General features: G+C 42.4%; 1 protein-coding gene across 1 annotated transcript in view; it reads left to right on the top strand.

Moving 5' to 3' along the window:
- Positions 1-17500, top strand: part of LOC113805868 (uncharacterized) — a gene marked incomplete in the record, with an annotated part of 48997 nt that overhangs the window by 28469 nt on the left and 3028 nt on the right. The window contains 18 exon segments of the mRNA XM_070134865.1: positions 809-976; positions 1751-1998; positions 2238-2699; positions 2817-2947; positions 3485-3736; positions 5323-5435; positions 9329-9503; positions 9881-10116; positions 11281-11477; positions 12229-12377; positions 13654-13861; positions 14481-14699; positions 14994-15180; positions 15541-15605; positions 15794-16005; positions 16323-16662; positions 16856-17203; positions 17340-17500. The exon segment at positions 17340-17500 is cut by the window's right edge and continues 3028 nt beyond it. Of these exon segments, the coding sequence (XP_069990966.1) occupies positions 809-976; positions 1751-1998; positions 2238-2699; positions 2817-2947; positions 3485-3736; positions 5323-5435; positions 9329-9503; positions 9881-10116; positions 11281-11477; positions 12229-12377; positions 13654-13861; positions 14481-14699; positions 14994-15180; positions 15541-15605; positions 15794-16005; positions 16323-16662; positions 16856-17203; positions 17340-17500 (3871 nt within the window).

Consider the following 17500-nt stretch of genomic DNA (forward strand, 5'->3'; position numbering starts at 1 on the left):
ATAGACCTCACAATTTCGCCTTAAAAGAGATTAATTTACAGACGAGGCGAAAACCCACTTTGTAAAGAACGAACTTTTTTCATGTTCCGACGTCTATTCATTTTTCGAAAATAAAAGGGTTCACCATTTATATACAGGCTTTAGTATTAAATTTTATGATGGCTCTTTGGAGAGAGTAAAGAGTGTTCGGTTTGTTTTACTTCGTATTACTTCAGAGAAATTATATTGATATTCAATTTAATATGCGTTGAATGCTAAATAAATTGCCACTAGTTAATTTAGTCTACGTTAAATGCTAAATAAATTACCACAGGTTTAAAGAGGGGTGATGACCAGTCCAGCGCGAAGTCTCACCCGATGACCTCCAGCAAACTGCCGTCGATGCCGCCATAAATACCTTTCTGGTCTTGCCCCCTGGTTGGGTGGAATTTAGCGAGAGGAAAAGGGGGGGGGGTCTGATAGAACTATGAAAAGTCTGATGGGGTGATGAAAAATTTGGAATTTGGCGAGAGGAAAAGGGGAGGGGGAGTCTGGTAGAATGAGGGGAAAGGTGGAGTGATGAGGAAGAGAGTCTGTTAGCAAGGTGGAATTTAGCGAGAAGAAAAGGGGGGGGGGGGGAATCCGGTGGAGTGATGGAAAAGGTGGAATTTACCGGGAGGAAAAGAGTAATGGTGTGGAATAGAGTGATAGAGAAGAATAGAAAGGAAACGTGTCTAACGAAATAGTGGAGTTTGGCGAGAGGGAAAGAGAGGAAAAAGACTCTAATGGAGTGGTAGGATTCACCCCAACCTTCATGTCCCTCCTGCAGGTGTGGAAACCTCTATCCTCGAGGACTCTGACTCCGCAGGGGCGTCCCTCGAGCTCTCCCCCGAAGACCTCAGCGTCCCAAGCATCAGCACAGCCACTCCTTCGCCGCAGCCGCACCCGACGCCTTCCCCGCAGCCTCCGTCCACGCAGCACCACCACCAGCAGTCGGGTAAGAGTCCACGGCGTCGGTCTTACCACAGGATGGGGTTTGGGGCCGCGTTCCGTGGGGTGGTTTCGCTTCGGTGTCGCTGGGAACGGGAGGAAAGTTGAGATCTTCTCTGCCGTTGTTCTTGCATCTTGGCTGGTGGCTTTGCAGTGTTTGGCGTCATCTTTGTCAGTTTTGTGAGAGGGATAAGTTGGAATAATAGAGATTTTAAAGATTAATGGAGAGCTTTTATGAAAACGAGATGAGAGAATTCCGCTGCTGCAGATCATCTTGGTATAAACAATTAATATTTTTTTCATCGAGTCTTTACCAAAAATGGAGACATGCACAATAAGCATTCTTTGCAAATCAATAATAAGCCAAAATCAATTAACCTGTCGAACAGGTGACCAAGCTAAAAAGCCTCAGCTGACTACGCAAGAAGGATCAGAGAAAGTACTGCCACACAGAACACGATTTATTAACTTCGCTTGCCATTAAGAACCATATTTTATCCCTTTGTGGTCCACCTCGTCTCTGTGACTCTTAAAGGAGTGATTTTTTTCTTTTCTTTTTTTGGCGTCGTAAATGAGGGACTTAAAATTCTTTAATTGTTAATCTTTGTTTATACTACTGATCCTTTTTGTGGATTTTAGATAGTAAAAACTTCGATTATTCAATCAAAATAATATTTAAAGACATGGCTGCGTCAGTAACTTTTAATCATTTTAGAAAAAATCATTACGAAACAGCCTTAGAATCAACTTGCATTACATTTCCCTTCCCCCGCCACCCCAGGCGTCCAGCGCAACCTAGCCGACCTCCAGAAGAGCCTGAGCGGGGAGTTCAACCGGCGCCTTCAGGAGTGGGAGAGACTGAAGAGCGGAGGACCCGGGCAGGGCCTTCACCACCCGGGTCTCGCAGGCGCCCCGTCCTCGCCCTCAGGGTCAGGGGCGTCTGGATCACACCCCGAGGATAACCTCCCTTACGAATTCCGCAAGAAGCTGCACGAGTGGGAGAAGATGAAGGAGAGGGAGAAGGAGAAGGTGCGCTGAAAGAGGACACTGGAAGAATCTGTCTGTTCATGTTTCTTAATTTATCTACTTATCTATATGACCATATGTTTATCATTTTTGTGTGCATGTATATCTATAAGGGAAAAATATCTTGGTGATGATAAAACGCTACAGAAATGCCGTTTAAGATCCACGTCACATGAAAATATTAGCGATGAGAGCATATGCCATCATCAACACGCAATGACCCCGCCCCTTTTGCCACACAGGGGAAGATCGACGTCCCTCGAGGCCAGGAGGACGTCAAGACCAAGAAGCACGGCGAGGACGACCTCCCAGCCGACTTCAAGAAGAAGCTCACGGAGTGGGAGATCCGCAAGGCCTTGGTGGGCAAGAGCCAGCAGAACGTCGAGGAACTGCAGAAGAACCTCGGCGAGGAATTCAACCGCAAGATGGCGGAGTGGGAGAGGATCAAAGCCTCCGCCAGTCAGCAGGGCCAAGTGAAGCCAGGTCACCCTCAGGTCAAGACCTCGGCCTCCGCGGGTAACCTAGGAGGTAAAGGGTCAGCCTTGGCGGGCCAAATGCACGTGAAACCGTCGCCGTCCGCGTCGCAGGTGGCCAAGGCGCCTCTCATTCCAGGTCAAGGTCCCGCGAGCCCGCGACTAGACAGGAAGGGATCAGGTCACAAAATCAAGAAGAGCAAGGCGGCCAAGACAGACAAAGTACCCGTGGTAAGTTATCAGAATTCGGTCCTGTGGGTCAGTGGGCAGCGTTAATTCAGTCAAATGTGCTAAATCAATAAAAGAGAGAGCGTATATTATAATATCTAACCAATTCCTCCCCACCAGAGCAAGGCGGAGAGCAGCCACAAAGCGAGAGACAAGGAGCTGCAGTGGCTGGAGAAGGAGCTGCACAAAGTCGAACGCGAGACCCAGAGGCTGGAGAGAGAAAAGGAAAAATTCCTGGAGAGAGCAGCCAGGTAGGGGTCACATTTCGTTTTATAATAGTTTGGTTGGAAAGGGATTTATATACTCTTTTGTATACATTTATATTAGGTTTATCATTCATAAGGTTTTACTTCTTTTTTTGGTTTGGAGAGGATGGAAAATTTTCCCCAAAATTAGAGATAATATTGATAGAATAATAAAACATAAAACCTCATTTCCGACTCTACAAACCAGAGAAAACAATAAAAGAATAAGAAATAAAAAGATTCCCATATGTATCCCCTTCTTTTCGTAGGCTAGAGAGAATAAAAAAGAACCATTTTCTATCCCTTTCTTGTCGTAAGCTGCAGAGTAAATTTTAAAAAATCCCATTTTCCATTTCCTTTTCCTTCGTAAACGAGAGAATAAAAAAATCCCATTTTATATTCCCTTCTTTTCGTAGGCTGAAGATAATAAAAAAAAGAATCCCATTTTCTATTCCCTTCTTCTCGGAGGCTGGAGAGAGTAAAAAAAAATAATAAATAATAATAATAATAATAATCCCATTTTCTATCCCCTCTCCTTCGCAGGCTCGAGAGGATGCGGCAGGCCATGGGCCGCGGCCCGACGGAGAAGAAGGAGATCTACATCAAGACCTCGACGGGAGAGTTCCGGTTCGAGGGCATCAGCCAGACGTTCACCAAGAAGCTGTACGAGTGGGAGGAACGGCGGGGGATCCGGCCGGAGTCCTCCACCATCGCCCTCCTCGACCCGAACTACGTGGTGCCCGAGAAGAAGGTCCCGGAGAAGCCCAAGAGCCCGGAGGTTGGGAGGCTCGTGAGGTGAGCTTCGGGTAAAGGGGGCCGAGGGCGGGGTCGGGAGAGCGTAATCTGAAATTTGAGGATTTATGGTCCAATAACCGGTTTTTTTCGTGGGGAATTTCGTTCATATCGCCATTGGATTGGTCATTCAAATGTATCTAATATTGTTGATAATAGTGGTAATGTTAATGGTAATGATATTAATAGTCATAAGCGATGATAGTAGTAATGATAATGATAATAAAGGTAATAATGATAGTAATAATGATAATAATAAAAATGGTCATAATAAATAAAGATGATAATAATAATGATAATAATAGTAATAGTAGCAATAATAATAATGATAGTAACAGTAATAAATGATAATAACATTGCTAATAACACAAATAATAATCATAATCACAACTGTTACTACTGATACTACGACTACTACTAATAATAATTATAATGATAATAACAATAATAGTAATAATAATATCATAACCATTGAAATTCGCAAGACAATACTTTTTTTCTATTTTCGAACGCGATGAATAACCAAAGTGTTTCCATCTCCTCTGGTTCGCTGCCAACACTTGAGCCATTGATATCTCTTCCGCGTCCAACTTGTCAGTGGTGATTGTCCGAATTGTCAAGGGCGTTTGTCCGAATTGTCAGCGACGATTGTACGAATTGTCAATGGCGGTAGTCCGAATTGTCCGCGGCGGCTGTTCGAATTGTCCGCGGCGGCTGTTCGAATTGCCAGGGACGATTGTCCGAATTGCCAGAGGAGATTGTCCGAATTATCACTGGCGATGGTTCGAATTGTCCGCGGTGGTTGTCCAAATTGCCAGCGACAATTGTCCGTATTGCCAGAGGTGATTGTCCGAATTGTAAAAGGAGATTGTCCGAACTATCAGTGACGACTGTTCGAATCGATCGAAAATTAGAACCTTGTCTCGATTACATGTCCGATAATCATTTATCTGATTTTCTCGTCTGAGTCATGCTTCCGTCCTGCCAAGGCTTGTGTCATCACGTAGCCTGCCAGGGTGTTTGTCAATAGATGCTGAATGTCGGAAGTCACTGCGTGTTTATTAAGTGGTAGAATACTGAAACATGAGACTAGTATCGAAATTTGAATGGACAAATATAGCCTGTTCTATGATTATGTTATTATTATCATTATTATTATCATCATTAATATCATGATCCTCCTTATTATTATCATCATTAATATCATCATCATCCTTATAATTAATATTATTGTTGCTGTTTTTTATTTGTTTTGATTCTCTCTCTTTTCCCCTCCCCCTCCCTTTCTCCACCTCTCTCTCTTCCTATCTGGACATTCTCACCCCTCCCTTTCTCCACCTCTCTCTACCTATCTCGACATTCTCTCTCTCTCTCTCTCTCTCTCTCTCTCTCTCTCTCTCTCTCTCTCTCTCTCTCTCTCTCTCTCTCTCTCTCTCTCTCTCTCTCCTGTTTCTTTCGAGCTTATTCCTTTCCTTTCCCTTCCCTCCCTCTCTCCCCCTTCCTTCCTTCCTTCATTTATTCCATCCCTTTTTTCTGTCATCTTCCTGTCCACCTCCACCACACTAACCAACCCTCTTCTTCCACACCAGCAGGAGGAAGTCCGAGTCCTCGCTAGCAGCTGACCTGGTGACGCCCCCCGTGCACTCCCACCCTTCGAGTCTCTCCCTAAATGAGATCGAGGCAGAGGAAACCGGTCTTCAAGGTAAGGTTCTTCTTCGTCAGCTGATTGCCTAAAACGTAAATAAAGGGACACGCGAACGAGTTTCAAAGCGAACGTGGTGGGGATTTATTTTTATTTATTTTTACGGCGTTTCGAGTCTACTTGGGTTTGCTCTTTGAGGTTGGTGATAGTGAAAGGAAATTGTAATTACCTTTTTTGACGGTTATTATTGATTTAAATCAATTTAAAATTTCGTAGGGGATAACGTTGAGCTACCGTTCCACTGCATCCTCCGATCTTTATGTTTGATATTGTTGTTATCTGTCTGTTAATACAAATCAAAAGATGTAGTCCCTCAGCCCAGTAAACAAAAGCCGGCCGGAAAGCGAGTCACCTGATCACGGAGACCGTGGTGCCAGCGTCCACAACCTATTTGTGTGTTTTGGAGTTAGTCCTCGACATGGTGGACACAAAGGTGATGGGGAGCGATATTTGAACATTTTTCCTCCTCTTACCTCTTGTTGTGTCCGGCCAAAGAAGCGGAGATAGGTGGTGGTTAATAGAGGTAGGGATGGAGGGGGAGGGAGACAGAGATGTACCAGTGAAAATTTTAGTTTTATCCTGGTGTTTAAATCTTGTCATTTTGTTTGGATTGGTCAAGATTTTGAGTTTTTTTTAAGTAGACAGTTAGAATAATATCATCAGCATTTCTTTTCCTTTTTTCCAAAATGTCAAGAAACCATAAATTATAATATAAGCTAAGAAAGAAAAATGCACATGGACACCCATTAAGAAAAAAACACACTTCCTCCACATACATATTTATATATAAAACGAAATGACGCACACACGACCTATAAAGTACTGATGCCCATCCCATCCTCCCAATCAGATTAACCTGCGCCTTAATAACACTTTCTGACAAATGTAAATGTAGGCCGTCTGGCTACAAGACGTCATAAAGAGGGGACGACCAGATGGCAAGAGCGTGCCCCCCAAAAATAGCTAACATGGCAGACATACCTCGCGAAAGGGGAAACATGATTAAGGTGAATTTCTCTCCCCTCATATTCTTCCAAAAGGGCGTGAGAAGGGATGTAAACACCGCTTATGTATGCCTGTACGTTTATGACTGTATGAATACGTGCTTGTCTGGCGTACGATGTTCATTTTTTCCTTTCTTTTTTTCTTTTTCTTTTTTTTTTGCGTCCAGTTTGGCTTGACTAGATTCCCAAAGACGGCGAATCTTGGGACTTTGGTTGTGTAGGCGGAAGCTAGGTTGGTTATTCTACCCGCTGGTGAATGAACCTCGGGGGGATATGTGGTTGGGCGGAAGAGATCATGTGGCTGCTGGCGGTGAGAGGACTGACGGAGCGGAGGCCCGAATTTAGTATTGGGTAGTATATATATATATATATATATATATATATATATATATATATATATATATATATATATAATATATATATGTATATATATGTATATATATATATGTATATATATGTATATATATACATATACATATATATACATATATATATGTATATATATGTATATATATATATATATATATATATATATATATATATATATATATAAGTATATACATACATACACATGTATGTATTTAGATATGTATATATATACATACATACATATGTGTATGTGTGTGTGCGTGTGTGTGTGTTTGTGTGTGTGTGTGTGTCTGTGTCTGTGTACACACACACACACACACACACACACATATATATATATATATATATTCATATAATATATGTATATCCATATATGTATGCATATGCATATATCCATATGTATATATACATACGTATACATATATGTGTATACATATATACACATATATGTGTTTATATATATTATATATATAAATGTGTATATATATACATATATATATATATATATATATATATATATATATATATGTATATGTATATATATGTGTGTATATATATATGTATATGTATATGTGTGTATGTTTGTGTGTGTGTGTACACATATGCATGCATAAAAACATACAGACAGACAGACAGACATTCACACACGTACACACATACAAACTCTCTCTCTCCCTCTCCCTCTCCCTCTCCCTCTCTCTCTCTCTCTCTCCCTCCCTCCCTCCCTCCCTCCCTCTCTCTCTCTCTCTCTCTCTCTCTCTCTCTCTCTCTCTCAAACACACACATATGAATGTGTATATATTTATATGTATATGTATATATATATATATGTATATATATATATATATATATATATATATGTATGTATAAATGTATATATGCATACATATCATCATTATGTCCCATATAGTTCACCTTTCTGAACAGCCTTGGGATGTGGGATAAAGCGGTAGGATGGCGAGTTTTTTTCCGCACTTGCAAGTGTATGTACACATATATGCTTGTGTATATGTGTAAATGGCTGAGTGTGTGTTAGTACGACTGGCGTGCGTGCATGCGTGTCTGTGTGAACGTGCGTGCGTTCCTCCCCGCTTCCCGGTTGATGACCCTGCGTGCGGAGGGAAGCTTGGCAGGAGGCTGTGATAGGTTGTTTGACAGAGGCGGTTGGCGGCCAGAGCTGACAGGGGCGTGTGATGAAAGGGTTGGCAAGGGACCTGAACCGGGCAGAGAGCCACACGCGTGTACTGGAAGGTGTGTGTATGTGCGTGTGTGTGTGTATGTGGGGTATATACGCGTACTCAGAAGATAGAGAAGCGGAAGTGTATCCAAGGCGTACAGAGAGAGAGAGAGAGAACAGAAAGACTGGCAGCGAGAATGTCATACAAGAGTTGGCACGAGTATGACAGAATGATGCACGTTTCATGATGGATCTGGTGCATGACAGGTAGCAGCCAGGCATCACGTGTTGTTGGTCTCATGCATTGTACCCGCCGGGGAAGTCCGCGCGTGGCAGTGGCAGCGTTTTAATGGATGTGTTTCATTCATCATGATTTCCATCCCGAAAAAGATAAGGAAATAAATCAGAAATACGTATTTGTGAAAATCAAGATGTTTAATATAATTATATGCAAATTGGGTAGTGATTCAGCACGCATTTTTTATCTTTATTTCCCTGCACATTACCTCTCGTGCATTAACGAAAAAAAGAAGAAAAAAATAGTATTACTGATGGGCGCTTGCAAGACGACCAGACATCCATAAAATATATTTAGATGAAATATACATGACCGTAAGGTGGCATGATGTAATAACGTTGGGGATGACGTTGCATTTTTCATCAATTATGCAATCATTCGCTTACACAGTTAGTGGCTTATTCATCAAGTTATCCATCTCTCTGCATGTTTAATCACTTGGCTTGCAATATTGAAGTCGGTTCTTCGAAATGTTTTTGGCCTTCGCGGTTTGAATTGCAACGACAGCTGATGTTTTATGACTTAAATGTTTTTTTTTTTTTCAAGGTGGATGCAGGGGACCGAGGGAGTGTATGCTGTATGTGTTAGTTTAGTTTATTCGTTATCTCTGTGGACGGGTTGTGTGTGTGTGTGTGTTTGTTGTGTCTGTTTGAGTGAGTGTGTGTGTGTGTGTTTTGTTTGTTTGTGTTGAGAGAGAGAGAGACAGAGAGAGAGCCAGAAAGAAAGCTACAGTATTTTCCTACGAATAAAACTGTTGAAGTATTTACATCATGATCAGACACACTTTTCCCGAAACAAACTGACGATGATAATGATTATAACGATGATGATGATGGTGATAATGACGAGGACGATGAGGATGATAACGATGATGATAATGATGACTACGATAATAGTGATGGCGATGGTGATGATGATAACGATAATGGTGATAATGATGACAATCATGATAACGATGATAATAATGATAATAGTAGTGACGATGGTGATGATAATGATAATGACGTGGATAATGATAATGTTAATGGTTATGACGTTCTTGCAGCGGAGAACAAGGCGGCAAGCGAACCAACTCTAGCAGGTACGGAACCAGGGACGCCCAAGGTAGCAGTTCTGGTACAACTCGAGGAGGTCGTCGAGGATGGCCACCACGTTCTCCACGACCCAGGGAACTCCTACGCTCCTGCGGAAATCACCAGGAACATTGACTCCTCCGGCAGGTAGGTCTGGGGGAGAGGGAGAGAAGGGGAAGGGAGAAGGAGGAGGAGGAGAAGAGAGGGGGAGGAATAAGACGAGGGGGTGAAGAGAAACAAGAGGAGGAGGAGAAACTGGAGGATGAGGAGAGGGAGAGGGAGAGGAAAGGGGAGTGGGAGTGCGGGGAGGGAGAGGGAGATTGGAGAGAAGGAGGAGGAGAGAGAGAAAGAGAAGAAGGGAAGCGAGAGCAAAAGAGAGAAAAAGAGCGCGAGAGAGTGAGAGAGAGCAGGAGCGAAAGAGAAAGAAAAAATAAATTGAAAACCATCTCTGATTTTGTACGAAACACAAAAAAAACTCTCGCCCTTCACCCCGACGACGTGTCACCCGCCCCTTCCTTTCTCAGCGAGGAGGACGTAACCCGCCGGCACCGCGCTGACGACGACGAGGACGTGGTGACGAACCTACGTCGGACGGACAGCGCAAGGACTCAGGGGTCGTACCGCTCACTCCTACGGGAGAATATGAGCCTCCTGGACAAACTCCGCCAGCAGGAGGATATGTGCCGCGCCCTTGAGCATCAAATGGGGGACATCGACTCCAAGATGGACAACGTGGCCGACCAGCACCTAAGGACGCTCGGTAAGGAGGATGGGGGAAAAATTGTCTCGTGAGAGGAATTTTATATTAAACGAGATTTATTCAACTATTGTTATGTTGTTTGTTAAAGAATAAATAACAGTACTTCGAGACGTTTAGAATCAATATGATATAATCTTACTCGGATTTTATTTGGGGATTTGTTAGTGTTTAATTGGAATGGTGTGAGGTTGCCGTCTTTTTGATGAGGAATTTGGGGGATTCGAGAGGGATTTGAGTCGTATTCATATCTGTATCGAGTCAATGTTGAAAAATTAATTCTCTTTAAAAGCAATTATATTCATTAAGTTGTTTTTTTCATTTTTTTCTAGTTACTGCACCCAATCATTGTTATTATGTTTATAATTACATTTTACAGAATACAATATTTTTTATATCTCTTCAAATTTTATAGATAGATTTTTTTCACATTCATATTTACGTTTTATAGAACCCAATCATTTTTATATCTATCTTGAAAATGTATAGATCTCCATCAGTTTTGTTATATTTATATTTATATTTCATAGAAACCAAAAATTATATATCTATATTTACATTGTATAGAAAAAAATTATATATCTATATTTACATCTTATAGAACCTAAAAAAGTATATACCTATATTTAAGATTTATAGAACCCAATCATTTTGAATCTACATTTACATTTTATAGAACCCAAATCTTATATGTCTATATTTACATTTTATAGAAGCCAAAAATTTATATATCTTTACATCTTATTGAGCCTAAAAAATATATATACCTATATTTACATTTTAATGAACCCAATCATTTTTAGTCTACATTTGCATTTTATAGAACCCAAAAACTTATATATCCATATTTACTTTTTATAGAACCCCAAAAATTATATATCTATCTTTACATCTTATAGAGAATAAAAATATATGTATATACCTATATTTACATTTTATAGATCCCCATAATTTTAATCTATATTTATACTTTATAGAAATTCATTTTATATCTACAATTATATTTTATATAACCCAAAAACTTCTATTTACATTTTATCTATATTTACATTTTATAGAACCCAATCATTTTTACATTAATATTTACATTTCATAGAACCCAATAATTTTTACATCTACACAAACTTTCTAGAACGCAATCACATTTCTCTTTCTTGACCTACACAGAGAAGCTCCACCGCCAAGTGTCCATCATCATGAAGGACCCCAGCAGCTCTCATGACGGCGAGGAGGGGGACGTCGACCCCGCCGCTACCTCAGGTGACCCCGAGGCCAACCAGCGCCTCATAAATCAGCTCAGGTCACGCATCGCTGACCTGGAAATCCGCGGGGAACACCTCATGGACGAGAAGGTGCAGCTGGAGGTGAGGCCTGGGTGGTGGAGATGATGCTGGTGATGCAAATGATGGTGTGAATGGTGGAGATGGTGAAGATGATGCAAGTGGTGAAGGTGTAGCTGGAGGTTAGGATTGGGTGTAGATGATGCGAATGATGGTGTGAGTAGTGGAGATGGTGTAGGTGGTGAAGATGATGCAAGTGGTGGAGATGGTGATGTTAGAGATGGTGCAGGTGGCGGAGATGATGTAAATGGTGTAGATGGTGTAGGTGGTGTAGTTGTTGGGGATGGTGCAGGTGATGCTGGTGATGCGAATGATGGTGTGAATGGTGGAGATGGTGTATGTGATGAAGATGATGCAAGTTTTGGAGATAGTGAGAGTGGTGGAGATGTTAGAGATAGTGCAGGTGGTGGAGATGATACAAGTGGTATAGATGGTCTAGACGGCACAGGAGGTGTAGATGGTGCAAGTGGAGGAGATAGTGGAGGTGGTGTAGATGGTAGAGATTGCTAAAATATGGTGTCTAAGTGTGGTTGCATTTGAATGATGGAAATGGCGTTGCATGTGTTGTTTTGTACGTATATATGTATGTATGTATGTATGTATGCATTTATATTTTTTGCTCTTAGACATAGGATAAATAAATAAAGACAAAGAAATATAAATAGATAAATAAAGGTAAATAAACAATAATCAGATAAATAAAGATTAAATAATAAATAGATAAATAGATAATTGGATAAAAAAAAGTTTACCCCACCCTCCTTATCCTTCCCAGAGAGCCTTCAAACTCCACAAGGAACAAGAGACCGAGATCGCCGAGTCCTTAGTCCAGAGGATCCGGGAACTGCAGGATGCCGGGGCGGAGGTCAACATCCAGACGGTGCAGTGCCAGACGGATGACGTCAGCTTGCCTTCGGAGGATAGGTATGGGTCACGATGTCGGGTCCTTAAGGATCATGGGAGTGGTGTTAAGGTGGATAATGGTTAGTGGAAGTGGTGTTAAGGTGGATAATGGTTAGTGGAAGTGGTGTTAAGGTGGATAATGGTTAGTGGAAGTGGTGTTAAAGTGGATAATGGATAATTAATAATGGAAGTGGTGTCAAGGTGGATAATGGATCATGGGAGTGGTGTTAAGGTGGATAATTGATCATGGGAGTGGTGTTAAGGTGGATAATGGAAGTGGTGTTAAGGTGGATAATGGAAGTGGTGTTAAGGTGGATAATGGAAGTGGTGTTAAGGTGGATAATGGATAATGGAAGTGGTGTTAAAGTGGATAATGGATAATGGAGGTGGTGTTAAGGTGGTGTCAAGTGGTGTTCTGGTGTCAAGGTAGATAATGGTCTTGTATGGTTCTCATGGATTTGGTTGACTTTATTTGTAATTGTTTAATTTTTTATCTTAAGGATAATGGAGGTGGTGCTCTGATGTCTTAGTGGATAATGACCATATGTGGTTCCTGTGGATTACTTACGCCAAGGAGGTTCTGTTGTTGGTAGCGTTGGTTTGTTATGAACAGATTTATATATATATATATATATATATATATATATATATATATATATATATATATATATATATATATATATATATATTTTTTTTTTTTTTTTTTTTTTTTTTTTTTTTTTTTTTTTTTGTCATTATTGACTATTGCTTCTCTAAGTGCTTCTAATTTGTTATTACTTCATTCCGATCTTCTTAAGGATTATGGGTGCTGATGTCTTGTTGGATAATGGCCTAAGGATTATGAAAGTGGTTTTCTGATATCGTGTGGATGATGGTCATGTTTAGCTTTCGTGAATATCGTTGACTTCATTTGTTATTATCTTATTTTTGGTCTTAAGTGGTGTTCAAGTGCGTTGATGGATTATGGATTTGGTTTTCGTTGTTATCATTGGCTGTGATGTTAGTTTTCTTTTTATAAATATGGTTTTCATGATGTTTGACTGGTGTTGTTCTATTTTGGTGTTATTGCTGTTATTCTTCGCATTGTTATTACCATAATTATCGTTTGAATTGTTATCAGTGATATTGCTATTATCAGTAGTCAACGTAACTGCCAGACAGTCAACAAAAATAACATAAATAGATGAATAAAAAAAGGTAAATAAATAATCCATCTCATTTATGCTCTGACGTCATCATCCATTATGGCGGCCACTGAAAGGACGAACTCATCTCACCTTCCTCATTTCTCTCTCAGCGTGGTCGTCCTTGAGGAACCTCCCGCCGAAGTATTCCCGGAGGAGCAGGAACCCAAGGAGGAAGCCACGAAGAGGCCGGAGAAGAAGGAGAAGGCGGTGGAGGAGGAGAGGCGCGAAGGTCGACCTCGAGAACATCGGAAGGCCAAGAAAACTCCGCCCAAGAAACTCCAGAAGTTGCATAACCTGACGGGTGACCTTCTCTTCCAGGTGCTGTGACCTCTCCTTTAATTTTTTTTTGAATTTCATTTATTTACTTATACATTTGTCTATTTTTTGAGAGATGACTTTAAATTTCAGAGACTAGGAATGACTGTCTATAATGTGTTTACAATTACATCATTGTAATTCAAATGATATCCATGACAGATCTGCTAATTATCAAATAATTATCATCAATTGTCAAACAATAATTATTGCAAGCCTGTTAGTTATTCAAAGATTGTCATTAAAATTCCAGTTAGATTTTAGGTGATTTTTATAGTAAATGAGATTTATTCAACTATTTTTATTTTGCTTGTTTAAGAATAGATAAAAGTATTTCGAGACGTTTCGAATCAATAGAATACAATCTTACTCGGGTTTATCGTCTGACAAGGTGTCTGGTCGGAGTCGATTCGTCATGATTCATTATTCCGTTTTCTTTTTGTTTTGTTTTTTATTATAATCATATAATTTCACGTCACATTCCCTCCGACTTGACCAAAGCCCGTGTACTGGAGAAAGAAAATACTATATAATACGGTATTCGGTTTGGAGAGATAGGCTTGGAAGCAAAATATAGCGTTTTAGGATAATTTAATGTTTGTTTCCTCTTTCACTCCTTCAGGCCAAGTGCCTCGAACAAGCACTGGTGACCAAGCACGGCCTGGATCGCCGAAGTGACCCCCAGCAGCCCCGAGGTCACGGCCACCGGCAAAGGAGTCTGAGAGGCCGGAGTTCCTTGAGACTCGCAGGAGACGTAGGGGCGCCACAGAGGAGCCACAGGAACTCCTCCGCCAGGACGTGGTCGTCTATCGAGGCGATTACCTCTGTTGAGTCCCCGCAGGTATGTCCTGGGTGTTCGTCTTGTGCGTGTGTGTGTGTGTGTGTGTGTGTGTGTGTGTGTGTGTGTGTGTGTGTGTGTGTGTGTGTGTGTGTGTGTGTGTGTGTGTGTGTGTGTGTGTGTGTGTGTGCGTGTGTGCGTGCGTGCGTGCGTGCGTGCGTGCGTGCATGTGACCTCGCGTTTTACGTGAATCGTATCGTTCTTGACGTATATACCAAGGTGCTTTTAAAAATATCAATTAAATCATCTCTAAAACACAAAGCGGATTGTTGCTCAAATAACCCAACCTTTCCCCAGGACTCTGGCATATGGGAAGCGGGATCCGGCGCAGGATTGGAGTCCTACGGAGCACCGAGGTCCTCCAGGGGTCCCACGGCCTCCACCACGAGCATCGACCCTCAGGACCTGCTGGCCATGAACGCCGAATTGAGCCGAATGGCCAAGGAACTCCGGCTCGAGATGATGAAGATGTGGAGTTATCGGGGTGAGGACCTCGGCCGATATATATATATATATATATATATATATATATATATATATATATATATATATATATATATATATATATATATATTTGTTTATTTATAGGTGATAACTTATTAGACTATTATGATAAATCTGTCAAGAAATACTATTTTGTATAATATTGTAGGGTATGATTCTGTATGGTTTTATGGCAGTATATAGTCTTCCAAATATATTTGACCAATTTCGAATATATCTTCGTCAGAACTGCATCTCTTGTATCGTCAAGATATTCATTCTCATTCATACCTTTTCTACTAACAAGATCTCTCTGTGTGTTATTTTGCGAATCCGATTACGTTGTATTTTTCTTCAACAGAATCAACTTCTCCCGAATCAGTGTCGTCCGAGACGATAGGTCCTGAGAGTCTAGACGAAGCTAAGGTAAGCGAGTGGAAGAGAGGATATAAGCTAATCTAAAACGTATAGCGAAAAGATTTATTAAGAAACCCGTAATACGATGAATTCGTAAAGTAGGTTCTCCTTCCGTCGATAGTTTTTTTTAAAGAAACTGAATTTCGTTAAACTTATTACAAACGATTAATTAGAAAACGACTTAATTTTCCTCACAGCCCGTCGACGACAAGTTGGTGGCCGAAGCGAAGGAGGTGTTCCAGAGCATCGCATTGCTACCGAAGGACAGCACTCCCCCGTCGCCTCACTCGGGCAGGTCCCCCTCCAGCCGCTCCCGCAGGTCGCCCTCCACCACCTCCCTCTCCAAGCGGCGAGGGTCAGCTGGGCAGGAGGAGAGGTGTGGTCGAAGGAGCACCGAGAGAGAGCGGAGGTAAGTCTCGTCTTTTTGAGGGGTTGAAAGGCTCTTGCGTTTTCATTCTTGAGAGAGAGGGTGAGGGAGAAGAAGAGGGAGAGGTAGAGGATGAGAGAGAGGGACAGATGAAGAGAGAGAGAGAGAGAGAGAGAAAGTGGGATAGAGAGAGAGTGGGAGATAAAGAGAGAGAGAATGAGCGAATTTGGTTATTTGGCGATAAAGCTACGCAGGTATATTAACTGCCTGCAATGCTGGAAATAGGAAATCCGTTCATTTTAGTGTAGTTCATCGGCACTCAGAGACTCACAAATGACTCACAAGCTCCTTCCTCACAGCAGGTCAGCCTCGGGGACGCCGGTGAGGAGAGATTCTCATCGGCAGCGAAAGCGTCGAGAAGAAGAGGACGATGAAGACGACGAGGACGAGGAAGAGGAAGACGAGGGGCAACGGAAGGAAAAGTCCGACCACAAAGACGCGGACATCAGCGTGTTCCTTCCCTCCGGCGCCACTTTCGGGGAACTTCTCCTGAGGAGCAAACAGCACCATGACGAGGACGAGTCGACGTGGGAGGGCCCTCGACGGCGCTCCTCCGACGGCCTCTCCACCGTCACGTCGGGGCCGTCGCGCTCGCGCTCGCCCTCGCCCAGCATCGCCTCCAGCGCTCCATCCGTCGAGGTCCGGAGTCCGCGATTCTTTGTTGTTGTTAATACTATTCTTTATTTTCTCTATGAATATTTCCTCGGAATTATGAAACATGTTCCAGAGTTAAATTCCCGTGCGTTATAGGCAAATAGGCACACAAGCACCCAGTCACTTATTCCCATTTCAAAATAATTTCGTGTGTCTTTTGCGCCCCCTCCCCCTTCAGGCGTCGCCCAGAATAGATGAAGAGGAAGAGGAGAGCATCTCCCTGGCGGGTACCTGGAGGACGACCACCACCTCGACTACGCGATCGGGAGACTACGTCCTCTCTTCGAGCTTCGAGTGGGAGGAGGAGAACCCAGAGGAGAGAAGACGGCCCCGAGGAAGATGGAAGGCAGTCGTCGAGGAGGAGGAGGAGGAAGAAGACGAAAAGGAAGACCGAGAGACTCCCAAGCCTCAGGTGTGGACAGAAGCACCCGAGGACACGAGGAGGAGCTTCGAGACGGAGGTGACCGTCGCGGCACCGCGGCACGGCAGGAGGGACCTAAAGACGCGACGTATTTCTGATACTCAGGTCAGGCCGCATTTATTTTCTTGACGTTAATTTATTTTCACCTGGATCATTTGAATACTGAGCCATGGATGCGTTCATATGCGCAAATTGACTCTGCCATTGCCAACTCTTATCACTCTGTTTTCCATGTCTGCAGGTGGAGTACGAGAGCTTCGGCCAGAACAACCGGGACGAGTGTTTCGCCAACACTTTCAGCAGAACCGTGTACGACGACGAGGCGCTGGCGGCGGGGAGGCTGAGCCGGAACCCCTCCGTCCGCCGAGCCAACTCGCGGGACGCCGACGAGTCGCACTGGCG

Source organism: Penaeus vannamei, chromosome 20 (genome assembly GCF_042767895.1).
Source record: "Penaeus vannamei isolate JL-2024 chromosome 20, ASM4276789v1, whole genome shotgun sequence".
Taxonomy (NCBI): domain Eukaryota; kingdom Metazoa; phylum Arthropoda; class Malacostraca; order Decapoda; family Penaeidae; genus Penaeus; species Penaeus vannamei.